Raw genomic sequence first — 26,747 nt, 5'->3', positions numbered from 1 at the left:
GTCACTGTCATAACCTAGGTGAGCGTTTTGTTCTCCAAAGTGGACTTGATGGAAATAACCGCAAAATATTATGCATCATTCCTATCCATGGCACCCTTGACAAAAGTAAATGAATTTGTATCGAGTATTTTCCTCAGTAATATTTAATTTTATGTTCTTATTTGTAATCCAATCGCAAATAAATTAGTATCGTTAGATTTGTCAAAAAATCCTTTTTTCGGAAAGTGCTTGTCAAAAAATGGTCGCCATTTGAAAAATAATAGTTAGACACGAAAATGTTATTTTGTAAACTTGTCTCATTCATATTCAACACACTAGTCACTAAAACTCCGCTATTGCAATTTTCTGATATCACCTGAGGTCCATAGATTAGTTTACGTCCGATCATGGCCACCTAGATGCAATTTTAAAAGTGACTCTGAAAAAATCAAGTAGGCTGAAAAACTTCCGGAAATGTTAGTTTCTGATCCAGAATTGACTCAGAAATCCAAAAATGTTACAATATATAGGGTGTTCCATTTAAAAATTCAGAACCGGAGCCATTTCCGCTGAAACCGGAAGTGACCGGAAAGTGAAAAATATGTGAAAACTCTCCTCTCCACATACCATTTATCTGTACCAAATCTCGTTTTGATACACCTAATAGTCTAGAAGTTATGACTTGTCTAATAGATTCGTTGACACCCGGTATATGATTTTCATCGCAATTTTTCATTTTGTTGCATTGTCTGTAGTTCAGAAACATAATCATATTCTGCTCAGAGTCTTCTGAATGCTCCCGAAGCGATTCGTGTTCTGCTGAAACAATTATTTTCTGAAAATTCTTCGTTTCTCATGCGGTTCTGTACCAATGATTTTGTATTGGAGGTGGTTCAACTAACATAATCATCAGGTTTTTCAATTTTTGTGAATTCTGAGTATGACAGTAGAGGAATCACACGTTGAAAGATAAGACCTCGGTAATCCTTAGCTCGCACAAGTTTTGACTCCTGAGGGTTGCCGTTCGTAGGGGTGCAGATTTTTAACAGAACAGATTTAAACAGAGAGTCAATCTTTTTGTTTCATTAAAACCCCGAGTTCGACTCAGCTTTCTATAAGACTATTGCTCTTTCTGTCGTCCCTGCACGATTACATGTTCTTGCAGCTGAAAGATAATTGCATATCGACCAAATGAGTCGAATAACTTCAACATGAATTTCTATATCTCAATATATTCTAGCTCCTTCCCATGTTCGGTTTTGTACCCGTCTGTTTCCAATCTTTACCATTTGTGATTTCAACTATGGAGTTTGTTTCAGAAATGTATTAGGTCTGTAGAAGGTTAATCTTCTGTTTTCCCCGTATTTCAAAATTTGTGTTCAATCGATAGCTTGTATAATTTTCCAATATGAATCAGTTCACTCCCACTTTGATGGTGTTTCAAGACTTTGTAGGAGTAGTTTCTAATGTGTCCTCAATGGCGTTATTGGTGTGATTTTCATCACTTTCAATATTTTTGAAGCAAGTTTGGACCTTGCCTAATTTGTTCATGATAGCTGTTATCAGGATTATTCACAAACAACAGATGACAATAATGGAACTCAGTGTCACTAGAAAACAAAAAATCAATATTGTAGATTTTTTGAGGATGATATGAGAAAAAAACCACAAATATCATCTCGATTTCTCGTTTGTTCGCTTCTTTCGACAAAGATTACGCATCTCCAGAATTTGCAGGTGCTCTACATAGGAGGAGAGTATTAAAATAGTAACAAAATTGCAAGTAAATAGAATGTATGTTAATAAATATTTTCCGGTACAACTCCTGAGATATACAAACGATAAACAAAAGTAAATATACGGTGCAATGACAAACTATTTTCTGACTTTCAAGCTGAAATATACCAAAAAATTGGAGAACATCTAAAATCTTGTTTTTTTGTTTTTCCATTAACCAGCTATCGCAACCCTACGAACGACAATCCTCAGAAGTCGAAACTTGTGAGAGCTAAGGATTAACGAGTTCTTACCTTTCAACGTGTAATTCCTAACACGGTTAATGTAAACATAGGTCAAATATATTGACAAAAATCTACTTGAAATTCAAAATGAAGGAATAATAGAACACTGGACGAGCTTCAACGGCTTGTAACTTCCTATATTATTTCCACTTATGAGATAAAACTGAACTAATTATGTTTCGATCCCGTCTCATGAATAAATGAAGTGAAGAATAATCTCTGCCTAGACAGCTTTCAGCTATCGCAGATATCTCAGTTTTTGTTTGTGTTCCAAACGTATTAATATTTATTCAACAGGCGAAATGTCATGACACTCAAGTGAAAGAAATCGTAGTAGAATCAATGGAGACATCTTCTTGGAGAGAAAATATTGGGAACTCAATCGTCGATTATACGATATGAGAGACAAATGACCGACAGCGGTGCGAGGCAGCTCTTACCAGCAAATTGAAGAGAAGTATCTTTCTGCACAATCGTCAGCTACGAAAACACACACTCGTAGTTATATGGACGACGGAATCACCGAGAAAACTGTCACGTAGAACCGTACAGTGAAGCGGAAGACCGGTAAGTACATTTATATTATGGGTGATGAAAATATGACTTTGAGCTAATGTCGGTGATGACATTTTTTATTCGAAGTTGAATTTAGTGTTGTATGGTGTAATAACAAGTGATGACAACACACTCAATTGAAAACACACCCCATTGTCTATAATGACATTGAACTAAATATATGTTGTTTTGATTGGCTTCCGGGTTTTGCTGTGGTTGGCCGGAAGCCAATGAAAACATTGACGCCAGCCGTGAAAGCCTACATTTCTTCATACATGTATGTTCTTTCACCTAACCCTAAACGAACAGATAAAATAAACTGAGGGACTAAATAGAGAAAATCACCTAGGATAGTTCGGGGGTCACCCGTGATTCCTCAATTACTCTAACCTGGTTTTTGCATGAACATTTTCCAGGAGGCTATAAACAAACCTAAATACTCAACAATAGCAACAGTACACCATCTAGTATCGAAGTGCGACATCCTGACAATTCTCGCATGAGCCTGGGCAGGAAGCGAGACGCCTTAGGCAGAGGACGAAATAAGGATCTGCTCTGAGCAGAGAGCCACCCGTCACCATGAGCGGGGGCATCTCCCATATCCTATCATGGGGCTATGTTGTGATTCGCGGACATCATTTCCAGTGGACATATTCCAGTGGAATATTCACTTTTTGGTGAAGAAGTGGAGAATGGAGACATTTTCCCTTCAAGTATTCAGGAGTACATCGATGTTTATATCTGCGATGTTTCATTTTGAACCAATTGATTTTCCTATATAAATGACTAATATGATTGTTCGTCCTGTCTCCAAATATTAAGAATTTCGAATTTTTTTAATCCCACCTTCATCCAAACTGCTGAGAAAATTATCATAGAGTAAATCAGAATAATGAAATTTTGACACTCTTGGTTGACCTATTTGATATGTGAGTTGAAGGCTGACATATGTTTTTTGTAATGAGACAGACACGTGTTTGGTGAATTTCGATTTATGTACACAACCACATTTTCAATCCACAACGGTTGATGTCGAAGCTGGGCTTCACAACTGGCAGCCTTGTAGAGCCTGATTTATCTATGGTATTAGGAGATTGAGTCTCATGTTTAACCTATTGATGGCATCTTAGTAGGGGTAGAGATGTCATCACCTTCATTTTAGGACAGTTGAGTGGTTTAGCACCACTGATGGTACCTTGGTTGGTCGAAAGAGCAATATTACTGGAGTTTTATCCCAACACCAAACCGTTATTCGAACAGGTGATCATGTGATCATGTTCAAAGGGAATATTAAACTGATTAAAAAGATTAAACTTCTTCTTGAAGATAATTACTTGGTGATTGAAACACATGTCGAGGTAACGTATTCCAAAAACACTTTATTGTGAGATTTTCACTAAATTGTTTTACAAAAACGCAACACGTGTTTCGCCATACAATGGTTTCATCTGGCGTGTCTTTCAACTTGAAACAATTTAGTGAAAATCTCACAATAAAGTGTTTTTGGAATACGTTAGTTATGGATTTTCATCAAGTATCGGCCGATTCCATCATATACATGTCGAGGTGTTGAAATAACGGTTTGGTATTGGCATGAAACTCCAGTAATATTCATTACTACATCGAACAGTGCATCATAAGTGTGCTATCTGTTGTCGGATCACAATTTCATTCACTTAATCAGATGCAAAACTTGTGAATCCGCTGCTTCAAATTATCGATATTGCTTGTTCCACGATGATTCCATTTCAAAAATCGGGGACCACAGAATTTTTCTACCATATTCTACTCATGAAGGTCTAGTTGTTTGGCCACATAAGTATAGTCGGGTTATTTTTGTACTCGTTGAATTTCTTGCTATTTCATTCATTATCATTTCATTCCCTCCTTTCAACTCGTTTCTGAAACGTTTTATTGAGCCGCTAAAAGTACTACCTCATCTCGATCTCCGTTAACCATCATATACTTCGCCTTTTTCGAAAACTAATGAACTCATTGTACGACCAGCATTGCTCTGAAAGTATATCGCAATCGAGCCAGGATATTTTTGATGCCAAAGTATTTCCATACTCAACTACCATGGAGTTTGTCCCGAATATCTTCGACCTGGGCTCTTGAAATAAATGCATGATGATTTGGACTTCTTCACTCGAGATCTATCGCGCTATCGCCGCCCTTTCTCGGTATTTATCGTTATCAAGAGGCTACTAAGCCTCTCGTCTCAAACTAATTTCACTTTACATTTCCTCTTTTTCTAGTGGTTTTCGTAGCTCACCTCTTTCTTCATTCAATTGATTTGCATTTTCAAAATATTCAAGGGATTTCGTAGTTACTAGCCAAAATATTTACTATACACTACTGGATCAATTTTTTTTCTCTAGTACCACTTCCTACAGATACTTTACTCTTACTCTCCACTAGTACTTGACCTCCAGTATCATTTCATTCAGAAAATATAACTTAGTTTGGTTACTATCGCTGTCTTTTTTAGATGAAAACTATCTGCTTTTGTATTTCAAGCAGATTCAGCAGAATACTTTGAACCTCCTCCAGAATATTTCATCGTTGTTCTCAATGAACTATTAAAGACTCGTCCTCAACCGACTTCAAATGTTGGATCTTCGACAATACATTTCAATGTCCGAAAAAATAATAGAATATTAGGAGTCATTTGTTGAGGAACACAATTCTGATACAAGAATAATGAAAGAGACTGAAAGTTAAAATAGATACTTCTCAAGTCTCCACTTACAATGACAATAGAAATTTCGTTTCATATATAACAATAAGTATGATGCAGAATAAAATTCAAACCAACTTTTTTTCCGTATTATCCTCAACAATCAACAATTGGAAATAAGTTGTCGAATCGGTATAAGCTTCATTTCATTTCGCTGATCTGACAATGATGAATAAATTGGTAATGCCAGAAGTACTTACCACTGGAGTATAAACATTTAAAAAAAGACAGTCTTCGGACATTTCCATGGAATCGGGTATCTTAGTGTAAGCTATCTCATTGTTCTGCATGCAAACTTTTTTATTAACAGTAGTGTTCAATATTCCATTCCAATCCTCAGCTTCTATGGGTTCCTGAGTGACGAATGTAAAACATAATGTAGTTGCAAAAAAACAAATGGAAGGATCAACTTTCCTCAATGTAGCAGATATTTGATAAAATACATAGAGCTTTCATGTTGAAAATAAAAGTCCAATGTCAAGAGAAATCCATTGTACAAAAGTTACTTATTTTTCGTACTGAAAGTCGAAACACCCACCATGGTTGCAAATAGTAATCAAAACACTCTTCCCTCTTCAAATACTCACTTCATGAACTGAATAATGGGTTACAAAAACAAATGGCTACTTCAGATATAGAACAAAAATGCGAATGTTTAACTCCATCTTGACACAAATAAAATGTGGAAATCCTCCAAAGAAAAGAAGGAAGTAATCAATTTTGAAATGAGTAACTTTATACATAAATGTGTAATTGATTACTTCCTTCCTCTCTTTGGAAGATTTCCACATTTTTTTTTGTATCAAGATTGAGTAGTAGAAACCCAAAATTTTTTTTCCCAAAATGTAATCACTCCTAAAAATATAACCCTTTCAAAATATTCTTTAATATTTTGTTCAGTATCCATACCTTGAATCTGTTATGACCAATAGGCGGTACTGCGTATGGAATTTCGTGAAAAGCATAGTAGTCTTTTCCCTTTCCACTTTTTAGCACATGACCACGAATTTTCCCTTTTTTCTTCCAGAGTTGAACGATAATATCATCCTGAAAAGTTTGAGTATTATATAGTAGGCTAGTACTGTAATACCAAAAAAAAGAATACATGAAAGACTTTTTTGCTGACTAGTTAGGAAATGAGTGAAACAATAGTTGGGAGTGCAGCAGGCCGAAACAGTATACTCTTATCAAACAGATTCCACGCTTTCGAAAATCTTTATTATCATCATCGTCATCATTATCCTATTGTCATCAGTAGTATTCATATCACAGATTGTATCTTTCAGATGTCTACATACCTTATTAGCAGTTTCATAAACTTAGTATGCAGAACATTCATTATGATAATTCGTCTCAGAAAATTCTAAAATCATTATATTATCTTAATCCATTTGTCACTAATTTACTCTATACATTTAAACTTTTATTCAGATGTCACATTAGTTTCAGAGTGTAATCATATCTAATTGATTAGAAGTTTCCATATATTACGTATCTCTACGCTAGCTTGGCTAAATTCGTTGTTGGACAACATGTATGCGGCTTCTTTGAATTTTTTCCTAAACCAGTGTTCCTTCTTGTGGATGATTTCAGCTTGAGCCCACTTGATGTTATGTTGATGAGTACAAACATGCTCTTCTATTCCTGATTTGCTGGTTTCTCCTGGTTCAGATACTGTCCCGTGTAAGTGGGTTTTCGGTATACAGATGTTTTCCTTTTAGTGTCGGTCCTCTTCACCAATACGTCTAAGAATTGCAATTCGTTGTGGACTTCATTCTCAGACGTATTGGTGAAGAGGATTGACACAAAATGGACAACATCTGAATACCGAAAACCCCCTCACACGAGGCAGTATATGAGCCAGGAATTCAATCACCATCAATCGACTAAGAGAGGAATCATCAAGCCTCTAGTAGACCGTGCTTCCGGGCTCTGTAATACAAAGTAAGGTCTCGAAAAGGAACTAGGCATCATCAAAAATGCCCTTCAATGAAATGGTTACTCCAAAGTGATGGTGAAACAGATTTTAGCTGAAAGACAGCGAGAGACTCAGAAGGAACACAATTCAGAAGGAAAAGAAGCCGCCGTAACCAGTACTCGCACTTCCCTACATCAGAGGATTTTTGGAAAGAATAAGAAAAATTGTGTTCAGGTATAACATCAGAACCTGCTTCAGATCTGAAAACACTATCCGTGGCAGCCTCACGAAAACTAGGCCACCAATATTCACTTGCTATGATCGGAAATGACCCAACTTTCGATTTTTAAATGGGACATCCTATATATTTTCACTTATTCCGATCGAGAATGACATTCTAAATCCAACAGTACATCACTTGTCAATGTTTGACGAATAAAATCCCTGTGTATAATCTAAGCTTGGGACCACTCGATGTTATGTTAATGGGGCCAGTCATGCTCTGCTATTCCTGATTTGCTGGTTTCTCCTTACTGGGTGTGTTTCTTGTGATCGGCAATGCAAACTTTCGATGGCCTCTTAGTTTCACCGATTTAGGATTTTCCGCACTCACATGGTAACCGGTGAATGCATTTCTTGGAATCGCAGTCCGCGTTTGGTGGCCTGGTTTTCGTGAGACTGCTACGGATAGTGTTTTCGGATCTAAAGTAGGTTCTGATGTTGTACTTGGACCCTATTCTTTTTATCCTCTCCGATAATCCTCTGATGTAGGAAAGGGCAAGCACTCGTTGTGACGGCTTCTTTTCCTTGCGAGGATGTTGTGTCTTTTAGTCAAAGTGTGTTCCACCATCGCTTTGGAGTAGCCATTCCGTTGAAGATCATTTTTGATGATGCCTAGTTCCTTTTCTAGATCTTCCTTTGTATTACAGAGCCCGTCACACTGTCCCGTGTGAGTGGGTTTTCGGTGTTTTCGATGTTTTCGATGTTTCCCACTTAGTGTCGGTTCTCTTCACCAATACGTCTAAGAATGGCAATTCGTTGTGGACTCACTTCTCTATTGTGAAAGTGATGGAAGGTCTTACGCTGTTGATGTGTTTCAGGAAGGCGTCTAGTTCAGTATTCCCATGAAGGTGTCATCAACGTATCTCAACCAGACACGAAATTTCTTGTGAGCTTTTTAATAGCCAGAGACCTCGTGTCTTTTTTTTCTCTGGAGAACAATTAAAAATCAGGTTTACAATACATCTACTACTCGTGAATAAATAGAACATAAAGTAAGGGTGGCATTCCAGAACATCACTGAGGAACAGCTAATCAATGTGATACGCGCAACAATTGAAAAAGTTGAACTTTGCCGTGATCAACGAGGAAGTCATTTTGAAAATTTATAACCTTAATGGACTAATTTGCGACTTTTTTGCAATCATTCCGAAAAATAGATGAAATGAAGTGAAAGTGTGTGGCATCAAATTATTCGTAAGAAAATGATCTTTCACAAAAAGCCGACAAGCCACCCTCTTTCCATTTGAAAAAATCAAGTTAACTGAAAAAATTCAAGTCATGAGCCTCAAAATCGTAGTTTTCCCATGTTACTTGATGAAGAATGAAAGGATTTACAGGATACATGACATTTCAGATCACAAAATAAAAATTGGAATAAATATGAATTTGTTGGTCAAATTTTGACAAATGAAGTATTGTTGTATTTAAAATGTCATTCTCCATCAAAATAAATTAAAATATATAGGATGTCCCATTCAAAAATCAAAAGTTGGGATCATTTCCGATCAAACCGGAAGTACGGCAAAGCAAGAAAATATGTCAAGAAATGTAAATAGAACTATAATACACAACCCCCGAATTTCGTTTTTCTATCTCATATAATAAAAAAGTTATAGGAGTGAGCCACCGTAGAGGATCACTCTTCTCTGAAAGTGAATGGAGTAAGCCATATTCTTCAACATACAGAGAATGACTCCATAAATATGTGATTCTTACCGATTTCTAAACACTCATACTGAAATTTTACCAACCTCGTAAGGTTGTATCGATTAGAGGAAATCAAAAACAATCAATTTCCAGCTAGAAAAATGAAAAATGAATAGGTTACTCACCTCTGCGAAGATAAATGTCACATAATTCAACAGAAGGAAGGTCATCCATAAGTTCATCCTGAAAATAATCCGACCTAGTTATCATTCGAATAGTTTAAAAATAATTTCTTCATCGAGAAATGACAGATCTGTTCAAAAACTATCATTACTCAAAACTACTTTGACATATATAGTTTTTTTATTCAAAGTTCCCCTACTCTAATCTTTGCATGCGACAAAAAATGTTTTATATTGGGATATTTTGATACAATGAAGTTAATGTAGTAGTTGTTTTGAAGCTTGTTAGCTTGGTAGATAAAGAACCTTCCAATTTACTCAAAATTCAAAATTTTACACAAACATAATTTGATATTCATGTGGATAAAACCCGTGATACAAATAATGAGCACTTAGATAAGGCAGCAAAAATTTGTAAAGTAATAAAAAAAAACGAAGAGTTGGATTTGTAGCAAATTTTCCGTGGAAAATTTCAAGCAGAGAAATCGACAGAGTGATAAAGCGACTTATTGAAATTGACAAACTGCATTATTTTTGGTATGACGTCGTTCATAATCATGGAAGTAGAAACGAAGGGAATGAGCAATCAAATCGCCGAGTGACGACTGAATTATGGTAAAGTTATGGTAAGATAAATCGAAGTATGTTCGTCGTATGTATTCGTATAGTTCACTTCTTTTGAAAAGGCAGCAAACATTCGGTTTTCGAAATGGTTGTGTTCTGTTTTAGTCTGTTTTAATAATAGTGCAAACAAAAATAAAGCGTTATTTGGTGTGACATTTTATAGGTTAGTAGATGTTGGAGGCCATGAAAATCAATAGAAAAGTATGGACCGCACTCACTTGAAATTATAATTTTTTTATTTAAATTTTTGCAAATAATTCTGAAATTATACTGAATAACTCACAAATGTGCGCAATCAATTGCTATGATGATAAATTCAGTATTCGATTCAACAATATATTCTCTGGTAGACTATTATTTTCTCAAAAATAAATTTCACATGAAACAAGAGTTACCATGAAAGTTTGTATGTCTTTCACACAATTCGATATTTGATCCCAATATTCAAAATGCAATAACAAAAATCTCAATAGGTAGAATTGGAACATCATCAGAACAAAAATATGGTCTCACGACGCGCGTTTTACTAGCCAAGTTAGCATTATCAAGAGATCACTGAAACTAAAATCTACGGTATGTAAGTGTTTTCAAACTCATTATGTTTTTATAATCTTCACCCACCGCTGTTCTATGAATTCTCAAAACTCAAAGACTTCATATACGAGTATACTAATTAATTAAAATATCTTTCAATGTACAAATTCAGCTAAGATCACCTTTAATTTTTGTTAGAAAAGTTCATAAGATCGCATGCGGGTTGATCCAACCGCGAAACAGTTCGAAGATTTAGGTATAGCAAAAAGTAGTGAGCTATTTGGAACTGAGGGATAGTTTCAGTGGAAATTGTATATTTATTTTTCCAACAAATATCTATATTGAATGTTTCATCTGCCATAAAACGAATAAATAAAGCTTCAAATGATAATGAATATGATTCAGGCATGAAAGATTCCAGTTAGTTTAAATTACCCGATTTTGCCAATTCGTCTGATATTGCGATGCAAATAATTTTTTACATAATGGAATTTGTAGTAAAAAGTCCCTTGAAACTTTTAAAATGTCATCATATAGGTTCAGGACTACAGTAATTCAATTTATTCCTCTAAAAGTGTTTAAATTTGCCAATTATATAAAAAAATTATCAAATATCACTTATACTTATGAGGAGGAAAAATATCGAAAGATATAAATGAACAAAAAAACTCTTTGTTTGAAGGTGACTGACAATGTTTCATGATGAATTTTATTAATTCGGACTTCCATTGTCTGATATTGTATAAAATGATTTGAAATCCCTAGAAGTAATAAAAAAAATTATTGACAAAGAATAGTTGAAAACAACAATTATATTAAGCGAAAATACCCTGAAATGAAAAAACAGTGAAATAAAATACACGTAAAAATATGAGAATCGAAAAAAAAATAAAAATGAATATTAAGAAATTCCCAGCCAAGTTACTTCACGATGTTTCGATTGTTAATATCCACAATCATCTTCGGGTGATGACTGGAATAATTCCACCGAGAGATGGCTATTTATGGGTCATTCCAGAACTTTCACTTATCTACACATTCTTTTTTCCGCTTCACCGGTTTAGCGGGAAATGACCGCTGGACGGGAGTTGGCCCTTTTTCGCTTGATTATGGGTTTCCATATGTTGCCTACTTCTACTCTAGCTTGGCTGAATATATTGTTGAACAACATGTATGCGGCTTCTTTGAATTTCCTCCTAAACCAATTCCTTCCTGTATATGATTTCAGCTTGCGAATATTCAATGCTATGTTAATGGGTTCAGTCATGCTCTGCTATTCCTGATTTGCTGATTTCCGGATGTGAAGCAGGTTCTGATGTTGTACTTAGTCTCAATTCTTCTTATCCTTACCGATAATCCTCTGATGTAAAAAAGTGCAAGCACTCGTTATGGCGGCCTTGTTTCCTTGCGAGGCTGCTGCTGCCTTTTAGTCAAAGTCTGTTTCACCATCGCTTTGGAGTAGCCATTCCGTTGAAGATCATTTTTGATAATGTCTAGTTTTTTCTCGAGATTTTCCTTTATATTACAGAGCCCGAAAGCACGGTATAATAGAATCTTGATGATTCCTCTTTTAGTCGATTGATGGTGGTTGGATTCGTGGTTCAAATATTGGCCCGTGTGGGTAGATTTTCGGTATACAAACATTTCCCACGTAGTGTCGGTCCTCTTCACCAATATGTCTAAGAATGGAAATTTGTTGTGGACTTCCTTGTGCATTGTGAAAGTGATGGAAGGTCTTACGCTGTTGATGTTTTTCAGGAAGACGTCTAATTCAGTATTCCTATGGTTTCATATTATGAAGGTGTCAACGTATATCAACCAGACACAAAGTTTCTTGTGGGCTTCTTCAATTATCACATATACTACTATAAACTATACACTAAAACATTAAAGCACAGTATTTTTGTAATTGAGTTCTGAAATGATGCAAGGAGATGTTAAACATCTCAAGATCAACGTTACTATTGGCTATTCGTAAGATTCTTGAATTGGCCGTTAATGATATTGAAAAGATTGTGGGCTGGCAGTGGTTGGAGGATAGAAAAAATTTACTACTGCGAGTGGGCGAGACCGATATTCTAAAATTTTAGCGAATAGATGAACTTGTTTCACTCAATATAGTAAAATCACAAATATATGTTTCAAATATGTTTTTTCTGTTAACAAGATATCGCATCCCTATGAACGACAACCCTCAGAAATCGAAACTTGTGCGAGCTAAGGACTAACGAGGTTTCACCTTTTAACGTGTGATTCCTAACACGGGTTGGACGATAGCAGGTGAAAATCGAGCGTTCGGCCTAGGGCTTGAATCATCGACCCACACATCGGCCTATTTACCGAATGAACAAAGCACCTACGTCGAAAAGAACACTAACATGAATAATGAGTGAAGTCCTGGTAATTGGCGGTCAGGCAAACAGCTCTACTCACTCTCCTATCTAAAAGAAAGTTTCAGTGGAGGAAACTCTGACTTTCAGGGAGTCGATTTTGGACATTATTTCCATATAATGAGGCATCTATGAGACATATATGTATTTATATACATAAGTGAGTGTAGGATGACTGATATGTCGACATACGACACTTGTGAATACTAATATAAATACATCATTCACAAATATCAATTTTCAATATTTAATTCAAGATATTCAGTACTCTTCAACTGAAATAATATGAAATTTCATTTTCGAAAATCTTTCCCAGTTTTCTTTTCTGAATGGTTGTTAAAGAAAACCTATTAACGATTGAAAAATTACTAACTACCAAACAACCATAATCTTCTCTTCGAAATAACTAATGACAAATGAAAAAATTAACAAAAGAAAGATCGTCCTCCACCAATGGTGGAGGACGATCTTACAACAATGATAACCAGGTGAAAATTGTATTTTATCATATAAAATATGTTTGTGAATGTGTACCAACAGGGTTGTAGAAAAAAAAATGTTTATGGAAATGATCAATTAAACTCATGAAAATTAGGTAATTTTTCAAATTTGTCTCTCTTTATTGCCAAATGAACTATAATGCAATCGAACCTATTGTAACGAATTTGAAGCCGCCCCTGACCGATAGGCTAGCCAACTCATCGAACAAACACATGACCTCACTTCAAGAGAATGAACTTGGGAATCGCCGCTGAAATTCTAGTACCGAATCGACTACATAATTCTAGAAAGGACCTTTACCGATATAAGCCGTCTTCCCGACCCAAGAGGGCAGCTCAGAAAGTGAATCGAGCGGCTAAACAAGAAATTCAAACACTGGAAATGAATTAGGCCTTAGTTGCTAAGTGTTGTAATAAATGAGTTAGTTTGTAATTATTGAAATATTGTTGAAAATAAATTTGTTAAAGATAGCTAATTCTTTAATTTGTCACAGTATACAACATATACACAATAGATAGTAATAGATCGGTATCTTCTTTGATTTAGCTATAATATTATATTGTTTTGCTACAAAAAATTGGCTAATGAAATTTTCATCGTGTAAACCACTAAATATTTTCAATTCAGGTCTTCACCTGCATATAAATAAAAAAGTTAATTTTCCTAGACCAGATTCGAACACGCGATCCGTGCTTGTAAGGCTGCCAAAATCAGCCATTCTAATATCACATCTACAAGTCAATGTTCATAACCTGAAGAGAGAAGTGTAAAGGGTCTCCTCCTCGTTATAGACGCGCCCTCACGGCCCCACTGCGAGGAGGCGGTGGAGAATCCCCCGCGATGTTAGCGGGTTGCATCCACCAAGAAATGTAGACTTCTCTCGTCTATATTATTCGTGTGCCTCCTGCATAAGTCCATTCACACCATATCATGTAATTGATGTTGAGGTCGTTCAACGATCGTGACCGTTATGGTTGTCAGAATTGGCCGGATACTCCTGGAAAGAGTTCATGAAAAAACTAGGACAGAAATATCGATACGAGTTTTCGATGTTAGTTTTTTCATGAACTTACAAGCGGTCTTCTACACGTTGTTCGTGAAAGATTTTCAAGGACTCATAAATCAGTAAGATCTAATAGCCCTGACTTCACTAGTCACGGGGAGAAACCACTTGAAGTATGCAAAACCGAGTCGTCTGAGAAAACCTGTGACCTGCTCGACTTTCGTTATGTCTCGTAAATGCCTTAATGAAACGTATCGGTCACTATTGGTTATGATACGAAGTTCTTTGTTCTGCATTCTCTCGAGCCTCAATAAAGGGGTGTCCTTGGGGCTGCAGAACTCAAGACAAGCATTCAACATAGCTGGCCTGATTACTTGTTTGTATATCAGGAGCTTGTTGTCAACACTAAGTTTGGAATTTCGTGCAATGAGAGAGTAGTTGCATTTTACCGTCGCTCCCGCTCTCCAAATTGCCAAACATATATGCCCTCGGAAATGCAAGTGCTTGTCTCAAATAACTCCAAGGTATTTCGCGCTTTTTTGTTCATCCACACATTTTCCTTGAATTTACAATTTTCTGAAGATCTTCACATCTGTGAATGTCTTCGTGAAACTGACAAGTTTAGTCTTTGACGGCCTTATCTTCATCTTATTCCTCTCCTTGTATGGTACGACTAACCTATCCATGTGCCTACATTCGTTTTTGGGAACAGGAAAGTTCCACGTATCGGGATGTGGGATGTATTCTTACCTAAATTTTCGATTGACCAGATAAGAATCTGAGATTCTTATCATACATAAGCACATGTATGCCGTCCACATTTTCTTGATAAACCCTTTCATCATACGGTGACAAACGCTTTATGTATGTTTAGGAGAACCATGAATGTATTCTTCTGGTGAAAGGCCTCCTTTATCCCGTGAACAAGGCTGACCAGTTGTGAGGTCAGCTGTGAGACCAGTTGTGAGACCAGATTGTTAGTATATGAAGGTAAATAGGGAATAAGATAGGGATAGGGATATGATAGATAGGGGAATTTGAATAATTATATAGATAGGAAATAACGATAGTTTCACCGTAGAGTTAATCCAGAAGTTAGTCAGAAAAAAAAGCATCAAATTCAGTATTTCCCCAGGTCAACGAAACAGAAATCAAGAAATTTGTAACTCTCAACATATTTTGGTAAAAGAATAGGGACAATTGCGGGTTTTTTAAAAAAAAAAAAACAACGCAACACGTTTTTCGCTATACAATAGCTTTGCAAGCTATTGTGTGTAGATATTCGTTGGTCAAAATTATAGAAAACCAAAATTTGTTTCTGTTGTTTGAAAACTGGTCATTCAAAAAGGTTTTGTATATCAAAACAACGCTGCGGCTTTAAAGGATGCAAATTACGCCACCATAGCTTTCTGCATAAAAGTGAAGTTTCTGATGTACTTTCTCATACTGAAAAAATTGATGAAAGTGTTCAAACAGTTTGTCTCACCAACAATAATTCTAAAGATCTTCTCAGGATAGCTCATATCAAGATTTATGGCCCAAAAGGGTATATAAATACTTATGCTCTGTTCGATGAGGGATCAACAATATCTTTGATAGAAAGTCAGATCGCAGAATAACTAAGATTATTAGAGGAAACGAAACCTTTATGCAAGCGATGGGCTAAGAATATTGTTTCATATGATGAAGGTTCAAAATGTATCAAAATGAAAATTTCTGGAGTTCATGAAGGGGCAAGAATCTTTCAAATGAGCGATTTGGGAACAGTAACAAACTTGTCTTCACCTTCTCAAACCATCGTGATGGATAATTTCAAAGACTATATACATCTTCAGGGACTGCCTATTCAAGATATGGTAGATGCAAATCCTACTGTTCTCATGAGTCAGGACGATATCCATTTAACAGTAGCAATAAAAGTTTATCAGGGTTCTGAACATAGTCCAATTGCTTCTATAATTAATTTAGGATGGGTTATCTATGGTAACACCTCAGAATCTGATCAAAATGTATATAACTTTCACATTTGTTCTTGCGATAACAATGATAAACTGAATCTACTACTCAGGGAAACTTTTAGTACCGAATCATTTGGTGTTTCCGTTGATAATAAATTTATTGACATTGTTCACAGAAGACCCCTTGATATTTTGAAGTTCATATAGAAAATGAAAAACGATATGAGACAGGGTTGATTTTGTATAATGACTATGTAAATATAATGCTATGGAAAGGTTGATTTGTATTGAGGAAAATGTTGAGGGATAAATCATATTTTGATCAGTACTGCAACAGAATCAGCGACTACTTAAAAAAGGGGTACATTCGAAAATTAGAAACTTCCGAGGCGATTGAATAAAATTCTCGCACATGGTATCTTCCACATTTTGGTGTTGTCTATCCAAACAAGCTCAATAATTTGAGACTAGTTTTTGACACTGCCGCTAAGAGTTATGGTACCAGCTTAAATGAAAACCTGCAAGGTCCGGATTATCGAAATGGGGCTCCTGTGGGGATATAACCAAGATGTTCCAAAGAGTAAAAAGTCGCAAGGAGGATAGATGTGTGCAGCGGTTTCTTTGGCGGAATGGCGAGCAACATAGGCAGGTAGATGGATACGAGTTACAGGTGATGATATTTGGTGCTTCTTGTTCTCCATGTTCCGCACAATATGTTAAAAATGTAAATGCCAAGCAATCGAAATATTCTGAATTGATTGAAGATGTCGAGAGAAATTTCTATGTTGATGACTATCTGGATTGTTGTGACACAGAGCAAGAAGCACTCTCAAAAATTTAAAGAATCATTTTACTTCATAAAAATATTGGTTTCGATGTTTTAATTGGTCTTCAAATTCACCTTTGCGTATCTCAAAATACGGAAACGAACATGTCGAAAAATGTTTTAATAAATCATTGTTGGACCGCATTTTAGGAGTATAGTGGGATGTAAAATCTGATTCGTTTACATTTAAAGTCGTTTATCATAAGGTTTCCAAAGAAATAACTGACGGCACGGTGATTCCAACAAAACGCCAAGTTTCGCAGTTGGTTATGTCGATTTTTGATCCCTTAGGCTTTCTCACATTTCTGTCTATCAAGGGAAACATCATTCTACAGGCAATATGGCGAAGTGGCATCGGATGGGATGATAAGATTCAAACAACAATCTTCCATAGATGGTTAGAATGATTGAAAAGTTTAGAATAAATCTCTTCACTCAGCATTCCGCGATGCTACTCTCTTTTTCTTTCTACTGCTGAGGCAACAGAAATCCACATATTCTATGATTCGAGTGAGGAAGCATTTGCAGTGGTAGCCTACCTGAAAGTAATTTTCGAAAAGCACATTGAGGTATCTTTCGTTTCAGCAAAGGCCAGTGTGAGTCCCCTGAAACCTAATTCAATTCCAAGGCTAGAGTTACAAGCTGCAGTGATGGGTAGCCGATTGTTATGCACAATATTGAAAGCGATTGATTTTCCTGTTAGCAGTTCTTTTTTGTGGACAGACTCCAAAACAGTTCTGTGTTGGATCAAAGGTGATGGATGGACGGAATTATAAACAATTTGTCGCACATGGAATCGGTGAAATACAAGATGTAACAGTTGCAGCTCAATGGAAACATGTCCCTGGCAAATTAAACGTTACTGACGAAGCAACAAGTATAACAAATTCATCAAATATTGACGCAAATTATAATAGTTGTTGGTTTCGAGGTCCTGATTTTTGTGGAATTTAAATAATTCTCCACCAGACTTCGATTGTCCAAATTATCATCTCGACGATGAAAATGAGTGAAAATCCGCCGAACATTTTGTTGGTTTCATTGTTCCATTTTTTGACCAACTGACAGAAGTACACCGGTTTTAAATGGCAAAGACTTGTGAGGAAGTGCAGCATGGGTATGAAGGTTTTGCAGACTTCTTCTAGGAAAACATACCAGGCTCAAAACCATTTACTTACACTGGTATTGATTATTTCGGATCCTTGTATGTCACAGTTGGAAGACATAAACGACAAGTTGAAATGTTGTTGAAAAGTTTTGATGTATATGTATAACTGAAAACATCATTTTTTACTGTATTTCAACAACTTATTTCTATTCGTCCATAATTCAAAAAAGTTTTTCATTGCTATATTTTAGAGAGGGGATTTTGAGAAAAAAAAACTAAATTATTTCCTGTGTATATTTTGTTAAAACAATTGTTCGTACAATATGAAGTAATTTTCTTGGAAAATGTGAGTATGCCTACAATTGAGAATAGCGAACCCCCAGCTCAGGCTTTGTTTATTGTTTAGGAAAAAACAGGTAAGTTGAAGATGTTTTTCATATTCATTACATAAATCGTACACTAGTTTTTGTTTATAATGAAATGAATATTCACTTAAAGGGTTCTATGCCCCTCTTTGAGTGTCTCGTATGATTGTGGTACATTAAGCCATAGGGGCCTTGGTGATGCTGTGCGTATTGTAGTGATTCTTTCCATATTCTTTCATCAAAGTTTGAAATTTATTGTAGTGAAATTCTGTCCCTTGATCACTTTGTAAACTTTTTGGATGTCGTTTCGTATGTTCCAAAATATCTGCAAAAGTTGTGGTGATTTCTTCTCCCGTTTTCGATTTCAGCGGTCGAATCCACACAAATTTCGAAAAACAGTCTATGACGACTAGAATGAGTTTGAAATTTTGATTTTGGGTGCCTATGATCTAATCTCAGCCAAGTCCGTCTGCCATAAATCATCCAGTTCTTCGATAATGGTACGGCGTCGGGGTTTATGCAATTCACGAACAAGTTGAATCTTGCTTTGGGAAGCCATAACTGTGCATAATGCTGTGAAATAATTCAATTCATCACATTGGAGGAATGTTTTGCCAATTTCTTCTTTCTTTTTTTTTGTTGATGGCGAGCTCCAAATTTTCAATATTCAGACATAATATAGATATTTGCGATTCGACGGTAGATCGAATTTATTTCTCTATTTTCTTGGTCAAAATATCAGTTTGCTGCATATTTCGGCATTCTTACCGTGAACTAAATTGGTAAATTTTTTCAATCCCTTGGATAGATCGTTGCCAATACATACGATATCGATTTCATATTGACAGTTGAATTCTCCATGCAACTTTTGGAATTGTTCCATAGCATGTTGAGTCGTTAAAAAGAGGTTGGCGTTAACTGTTTGATTTTTTTATCAAATTCAATACCTAACTTATTAACCTCATTCTCAACGAGTGCGTTGACGTCATTTTTCAGATTTTGCATATCATTGCGTACTTTTTTCGTGAACTCTATCATTTTTCCATCAAAGTCAGTCATATTTCTTCTTACGGAAAGATTGAGGTTTTTCTCAACTTCATCCATGTAATCTTCGTTGACTGTATCTGATGCGTTAGTAGGTGTTTTCACATTACACAATTTCGAATTATCCAAATCAATATCGCCATCGGATGTATGTAGCAAACCACCAGCACTGCCTACTGATGATGCTTTCGTTTCCTATTGGAGCTACGCCCAAACTTATCGATAGTCATAACGAAAATGTGACGCATACAAATATGATTCCAGTAATATGTTTTTTTATTGTGGTCCTGGCAACTCAAATGACCGTTCCAGTGCGTTGAAATTTTGCGAAATTTTTTATGCGATTGCCGCGACAGAAATGAATGCCTTATCTCCCTATATTTTTTATATTTTTTGGAGCGATTCTCATGTCGATTCTTCATTATTTTTCGTGGCATGTTACAATGCAAATTATATGGGTTTATGCAAGATAGGGATAAAAAAACGTCATATTTTTTGATGCGATTGGAGTGTCCAAAATGACAGTTCAACGCATTATATTTTTGCAAAATTCTCGTGACAGAAATGAACGCTTTATCGTATTGTATTGTTGATCATCAGATAAAATTCAACTCATATTGAATAATCTATTACTGAATCATGTTGGCTTCTCTGAGTTCATTGAATATAGCTGTAATTTCAGTTTCGTGAGAAAAAGAATTTCCAGCATCTTTCGAAGCTATAAACAGCTTCAATCTGTTTTAAATATGTTTTTCCGTTAACCAGCTGTCGCACCCGTACGAACGACAACCCTCAGACGTCGGAACTTGTGCGAGCTAAGGATTAACGAGGTCTTACCTTTTAACGTGTGATTCCTAACACGGGTTGGACGATAGCAAGTGAAGAACGATCGCTCAGACTAGGGCTTGAACCACCTACCAACACGGCAGGCAATTCGAGTGAGTGAACAAAGTACCCACGCCGAACCGCTTGGCTACCGACCGATCGCATAACTCGATCGGAATGTCCTAATATACATACTCGAAGGGCTTCACATTATATATCCAACGATAAGAGTCGATGGAATTCATTTATCGAATATTCGAACCAACTACATCATCACTCACTAGATTATCCTAACCCTCATCAAGTATTCGAGTACGAAAAATGGGTCTAATTATATCGGTTCATTTTCATTTTGTGTTTCCTTCATGGATCATCTAGCATTCATGTGGGCTTGGGTCACCTCTAAAAGATATTTATGGTAGTCTTAATCCCCTCTATCATAGTTTTCAGGTTCATCGACAAAGATTGAATTATATAGTCCTGAAGTACCTTTGAATGAGAGTTCTTCAGTTATGATATTTCCATGTTTATCAAAGTCAATATACTTTCTACCGAGAATCCCTTTTGAAAAAACTCGTCATAAACTTGTCCGTATATTTTATCGATCCATTCATGACATATTTTTTTGATATGGGCAAATATCGCTCTAGATACTCCATCATACTCTCCTCTGAAATATTTTTTATTGATGGTGGTGGTGGCGATAGCAACCCTTCGAATACCTCATCATAATCATTATTCTTTTGTGTTTCAACATCTTAAAGTGGCAAAAATTGTGTTTTTTCCAAACTCTTGAGATTGTCCAAATGGTTCCGTCCTTATTTCCTTTTTCTCCTTCTCCTCCTCCTCCTTCTTGACACTACTTTTGATATAGGTTGAAAATTCTTCTGCAACGACTCATCGTCTTCAGACTTTCACAATTTCAGGGCTAGATATTTTTTTCTTATACTTTTTGGAATTTTGTTTTTGCGCACAACATCGACTTCTTCACTGGTTTCATATTGACAAATAACTTTTCCTCCTCTTTTTACACACACTTATGTACTTGTCGAAGGAGTAAATAGGCTATAGGAGTTCTGGCCCATTCCTTATGGAGATTAACATGGGAAAACGGTTAAGGTTCATTCTGCAATTTTTAGTTCCTTTCAAGTTCACGCGTACGGCAGAGAATCGGGCAGCGTTATCGCGGTTTGGAAGATAACGATTCGAGCGCGTTTGGAATGAGAACAAATACCGGGTATTGAAGAAAAATACATGGTTGCCAGCGTTAAAGAAAAAAAACATGGCGGCAATGTAACGGGCATTGAGTCGAGTATACAAGGGTTCGTCAAAATATATAATTTAAGGAACATGATAGTTAAACGGGACTGTTATATTTCAATGCGCGATCCCTCGATGTGTGTATAGGGTGTATCAAAATACATCATTTAAGAAAAAAAAACATGGTGGCGGACATTGAGCGGAATATACAGGATGCGACAAAATACATAATTTAAGAAACATGGCAGTTCAACGGGGCTCTATCGTTTTAACATATGATTCTTCAATGTATACAGGGTGTCTCATTCGAAAAAGAAACATGCCAGGGGGGGCGATCCCAATGAGAAACGTTGGAAAATGGGACAACGGGGGTATTCTGCAATGACATTTCAAAATACGTCACAAGCGTTTTTTCGTGTTAGTTGGGAAATGGGGGGGGGGGGTGAGGGTAAAGAAAACGCGGGGGGCAATATTTGTCATCGTAATCGAAAAAAACATGGCTGCCATACAGGATGTCTCATCGTTCAAGAAAAAAAAACATGTACAGGGTGTCTCAAATACCTCAGAGTGGAAAATAACGATATAATAGTAATGATGAATGAAAAAATTGGATCAAAGAAAAAACATGGTTACGGGCGTTAAAGAAAAAAAGACATGGATGCCATCGAAATATGCAGGGTGTCTCAAATTAAGTCATTCAAGAAAGTTTGACGGGGCTTAATTGTTTTAACGTGTGATTCTTCAATATTTACGGGGTTCTATGGTTTTGCCGTGAGATTCTTCAATATGTATAGGTTGTCTCATTCAAGAAAAAACATGATAGTTCAACGGGGCTCTATTGTTTTAGCATACGATTCTTCAATGTATACAGTGTGTCTCAAAATACGTCATTTAAGGAACAGAACAGTTTAACGGGGCTCTATCGTTTCTATGTGTGATTCTTTAATGAGTATAGGGTGTCTCATTTAAAAAAAACATAACAGTTTAACGGAACTGTTATATTTCAACGTGCGATCCCTCAATGTGTACAAGGTATCTCAAAATACATCATTGAAAAAAAAATATGACGTCGAAGTGTACAGGGTGCGTCAAAATATATCATTTAAGGAAAACAACATGTCGATTTGAAATATGATATTAATGTGTATACAGCGCGTTTCGAAATACATCTATTAAGAAAAAAACATATCGATTCAACAGAAGTTTAGCGTTCTAGCATGTCGGAAGTCTCGTATCTTTGTTAACCAAGTTAGCATCATCAGGAGAAAGAGGAGATCCAAAAGTGTCGAGAGGTTAAGCTTTGTGGACTCGACGTGAGGGCAATGGGAGAGAGAAGTATTCGACAATGACATTTCAAAATACGTGGTTTTCCGTGCGTTTTCCATCGTTTTTCGTGCGTTTACGATCGTTTTTCGTGCGTTTTCGACCGTTTTCCGTGGGTTCATTCGTTATCGTTTCATCGTTATTGTCGTAACGGTTTTTCGTGTTTCAATATGACAGTCATTTATCATTTAACGCGTTTCGCTAACCAAGTTAGCATCATTAGGAAATGACTAAAGTCCATGCTTTGTCATATGAAGAGTCATTTTGCGAATTTTCAGACTTTCGAACGGAACCTTGTGGAACACCCAACCTAACTTCTGTTACAGAGTAGTGTCGGTCAGCCAATCAGAATGGAGAAATCAAATATCGCTCGTGTGATTGTGCTAGATGAAATTGAACTGGAGAATGAGGGTCGAATAATAATAATAATAGTGATAAAACATTAAAAGCTTGAAAGTGACGTAGTCAGCGTGATAGGTGGTGGCGTGTGTGATAATGAATGAGTTATTACAAAGAATAATAGCGCAATTGTCAGAAGGGCACTGAGTTGTATATAGCGTAATGAATATAATATCCAACGCCTAATGTGAAATAACATAGGGAAAATTGCAAATTCAACAAACTTGTAATTGAAAAATGTTGGGTTATGAACAACTATAAGTTTTTTCCTGCATTCAGAAGCTTGATTCAAAACACAGAATTTATTGACAAAGAAAATGAAAAAAATCATTGGATACTGAAACATATAATATATTTGGATTCCTTAGGGTGAGAAGGATTCGAATCCATCAAAAAACGACCACATCCGGTTTTCACTTCCGGTCCTCCGATTTCGATGATTTCAACATCAATGGATTTGTTCAGATGTCATGAAACATAATTAATCATTTGTCGAAGCCAAAAGGGCCTTATAACCTATTTTCATTATACTAGAAGCAACAGACCGATGTGTGTACTCATTTCAAATGATTTCATTTGTAGATTATGAAAAGTATAATATCGAGCATCTAATGTGAAATAGCATAGAAAGAATTGCACATTTGAAGAAAATCATTGAACATATTTGAAATTAAAAGCTGTTGGATTATGAACAACTACGAGTGTAATGTGATTGCAAAAGTTTGATTCAAAACACATAATTTGTTGACAAAAAAATGAAATAATCATCGTATACTGAAACATATGGTATTTTTGGATTCCTCAGGGTGAGAAGGTTTCGAATCCGTCAAAAACAGGTCACTTCCGGTTTTTACTTCCGGTCGTCCGATTCCGATGATTTTGACATCAATGGATTCGTTTAGATGTCAAAAAACGTAGTTAATCATTTTACGAAGCCAAAAGGACCTCATAACCTATTTTCGCTATACTAGTCGCAACAGGTCGGTGTGGGTACTCATTTCAAATGATTTAATATGTAGACTATGGAAAATATAATATCGAGCGCCTAACGTGAAACAGCATAGGAAGAATTGCAAAGAGAATCATTGAAAAAACTTCGAATCGTTACGTACATCATGTTAAATGAAAGAAGAAAAATTGCAGAATTCATCAACAACGATAAAACAAATATGGTGCAACATGTCAGAAGGGCACTAACCCACATCTTTATTAATGATAACTGAATCTCAACGTGCAGCACATCAAATGAAAGGGAAACGAATGCAGAATTCATCGACAGAGAAAAAGCAAATCTGACGCAACCTGTCAGAAGGGCACAAAGCCACATTTTCGTTAATATCGTCACGTACAGCACGTCAAATGAAAGGAAAAGAGATGCAAAATTCATCGACAGAGAAAAAACAAATATGGCGCAGTATGTCAGAGTGACACTAAACAACATCTTTGTTAATGATAGTTGGATTTCAACGAGCAGCACATCAAATGACAGGGAAACGAATGCAGAATTCATCAACAGAGGAAAAAAACAGAGACGATGCCAAGAGGGCACATAGTTGTATCTTTACTAATAATAGTCGCATCATCACATGTAGCACTTCAAATAAAATGAGGGAAAAAAGCAGAATTCATGTGTTTGTTCAAATCCAAGGTGACATGGATCAATGTCAACGCTGAATATGCATCTAACAAAGACTCTTTGATTTTCTTTTGTTTCATTTCAGAATATGTCATCATTAATTTTTATATTCAAACCCAAAGTGACATTGATCACTGTCAATGTCGAATCTACATCCGGAGATACGCAGTTCTTAAAGCGACGAAACAAAGGCTCTTTGTTTCATTTTAAAATATGTCATCACTCATTTTACTATAAATACGTCATGCATGGCGAAATGAGTTAGTTGCATCCGTTGAAAGTGATACCAGTGACAAGTGCACCGATTCTATTTGAAAGTAGGTGTTTTAGGTTTGACTTCTTCCTCAGATGAATTTATTCAAATGTAATTTAATTGAAAATTGGTGAGAATTGTTGAATCATTTGATTTCCAAAATTTTTCTCGATATATATATGTTGGATGATTTCAGTCAAATGTGTTACATGTCGTGGTTTGTTTGAGATGGTATTCGCATATATTGTGAATCAAAACATAAAGCTTTCATTTTTTATTTTTCACAGATGGATTTACAAAAGTTGAATGCAAGTTCGATCGTGAAGAGAAAGCCAAGTATCAAAGTAGCAGATTTGCCTGTGGAGATGCCGCAGAGGATATTCACTGGCAAAATCATGAAAGGAAAATTTGGTGAGGCGGTCTTGTTAGATTTGGGAGATAAAGTTTCATTTCTGCCCCACCGAGTGACGGAGGCGTATCGTCCTCACTTAGAAGAATGTTCATCAGGAAAATACGCTATTGTGTTCAAAGGATTAATGGACATTGGGAAACCGAATCTTGTCGTTTCATTTGAGATTGTACAAAATTAAGGTTGGTACTGTTTCCAATTTTTTCTTTGTTTTATAGGCAAAGAGTTTTTGGGTGTATACAATATTTTTCATTCGGGTCAAAAATTCTCACTCACAGATATGATCCGCATGAAGTAGTGTTTTTATACAATATTTTTCCTTCACTCAGAACGTGCAGAATATATATTTTAAATTCTTCATTTTGGATGACACTTGATTTTTTATTTTCATTATAAGTGTAGCAATTACTTCATGAAAGACATTACCCTCTCTGTTGCCAAAAAAATTTTTTTTAGTGTATGTTTTTATTGAAAAATCGAATTTATTTCAGGATAATACATCAAAGTGTGCAGTATCAGTCAGAGTCATCTCAACAACATTCAAAACCGTCATAGCAACCTTTCCAGAACGAGTTTCAAATCTCAGCAGTCTCCATTTTTTTCAGTCTATAGTTGCACATTATGAGGCTAGAATTTGTCGATATTCAGTGATTTGTTAGACAAACTGCGTCTATTCAATATATACACAACCGTAATGAATTTGGAAGACTTTGAAGATTCATCGTGGTGTGTTCCAAAATTCAAAAAAAACACGCCGTTCTGTATGGGTCATTTCAAAGGAAATTTGTTCAGCTGCAGTCTCAATAACTTTGATATTTTATATAAATGGCTTTATAATATACTACCAAAATAAATAAAATACATATCACACACATCTTTTTTTGAAAATGAAAACTTATCTTATACAGGAAAAGTTGTCAAAAATATGCAATAACAAAAAATTATATACCAGATTTTATAGAGAT

General features: G+C 35.9%; 1 protein-coding gene across 1 annotated transcript in view; it reads right to left on the bottom strand.

The window, feature by feature from the left end:
- LOC111508437 (juvenile hormone esterase) overlaps positions 1 to 26,747 on the bottom strand; it is a 102,358-nt gene that overhangs the window by 30,816 nt on the left and 44,795 nt on the right. The window contains exons 2-4 of the mRNA XM_074175326.1: positions 9,328 to 9,385; positions 6,205 to 6,342; positions 5,496 to 5,648 (exon numbers count right to left, since the gene is read on the bottom strand). Coding sequence (XP_074031427.1) covers positions 5,496 to 5,648; positions 6,205 to 6,342; positions 9,328 to 9,384 — 348 coding nt within the window. The 5' untranslated portion in view covers position 9,385. The remainder of the gene's footprint in view (positions 1 to 5,495; positions 5,649 to 6,204; positions 6,343 to 9,327; positions 9,386 to 26,747) is intronic.

The sequence above is a fragment of the Leptinotarsa decemlineata genome, unplaced genomic scaffold, assembly GCF_025532065.1.
Source record: "Leptinotarsa decemlineata unplaced genomic scaffold, Ldec_3_MD MMD2_tig00001019_RagTag_RagTag, whole genome shotgun sequence".
In the NCBI taxonomy this organism is placed as follows: Eukaryota; Metazoa; Arthropoda; class Insecta; order Coleoptera; family Chrysomelidae; genus Leptinotarsa; species Leptinotarsa decemlineata.
The sequence above is the reverse complement of the archived record's forward strand: the minus strand, read 5'-3'. Positions and strand labels throughout refer to the sequence as shown.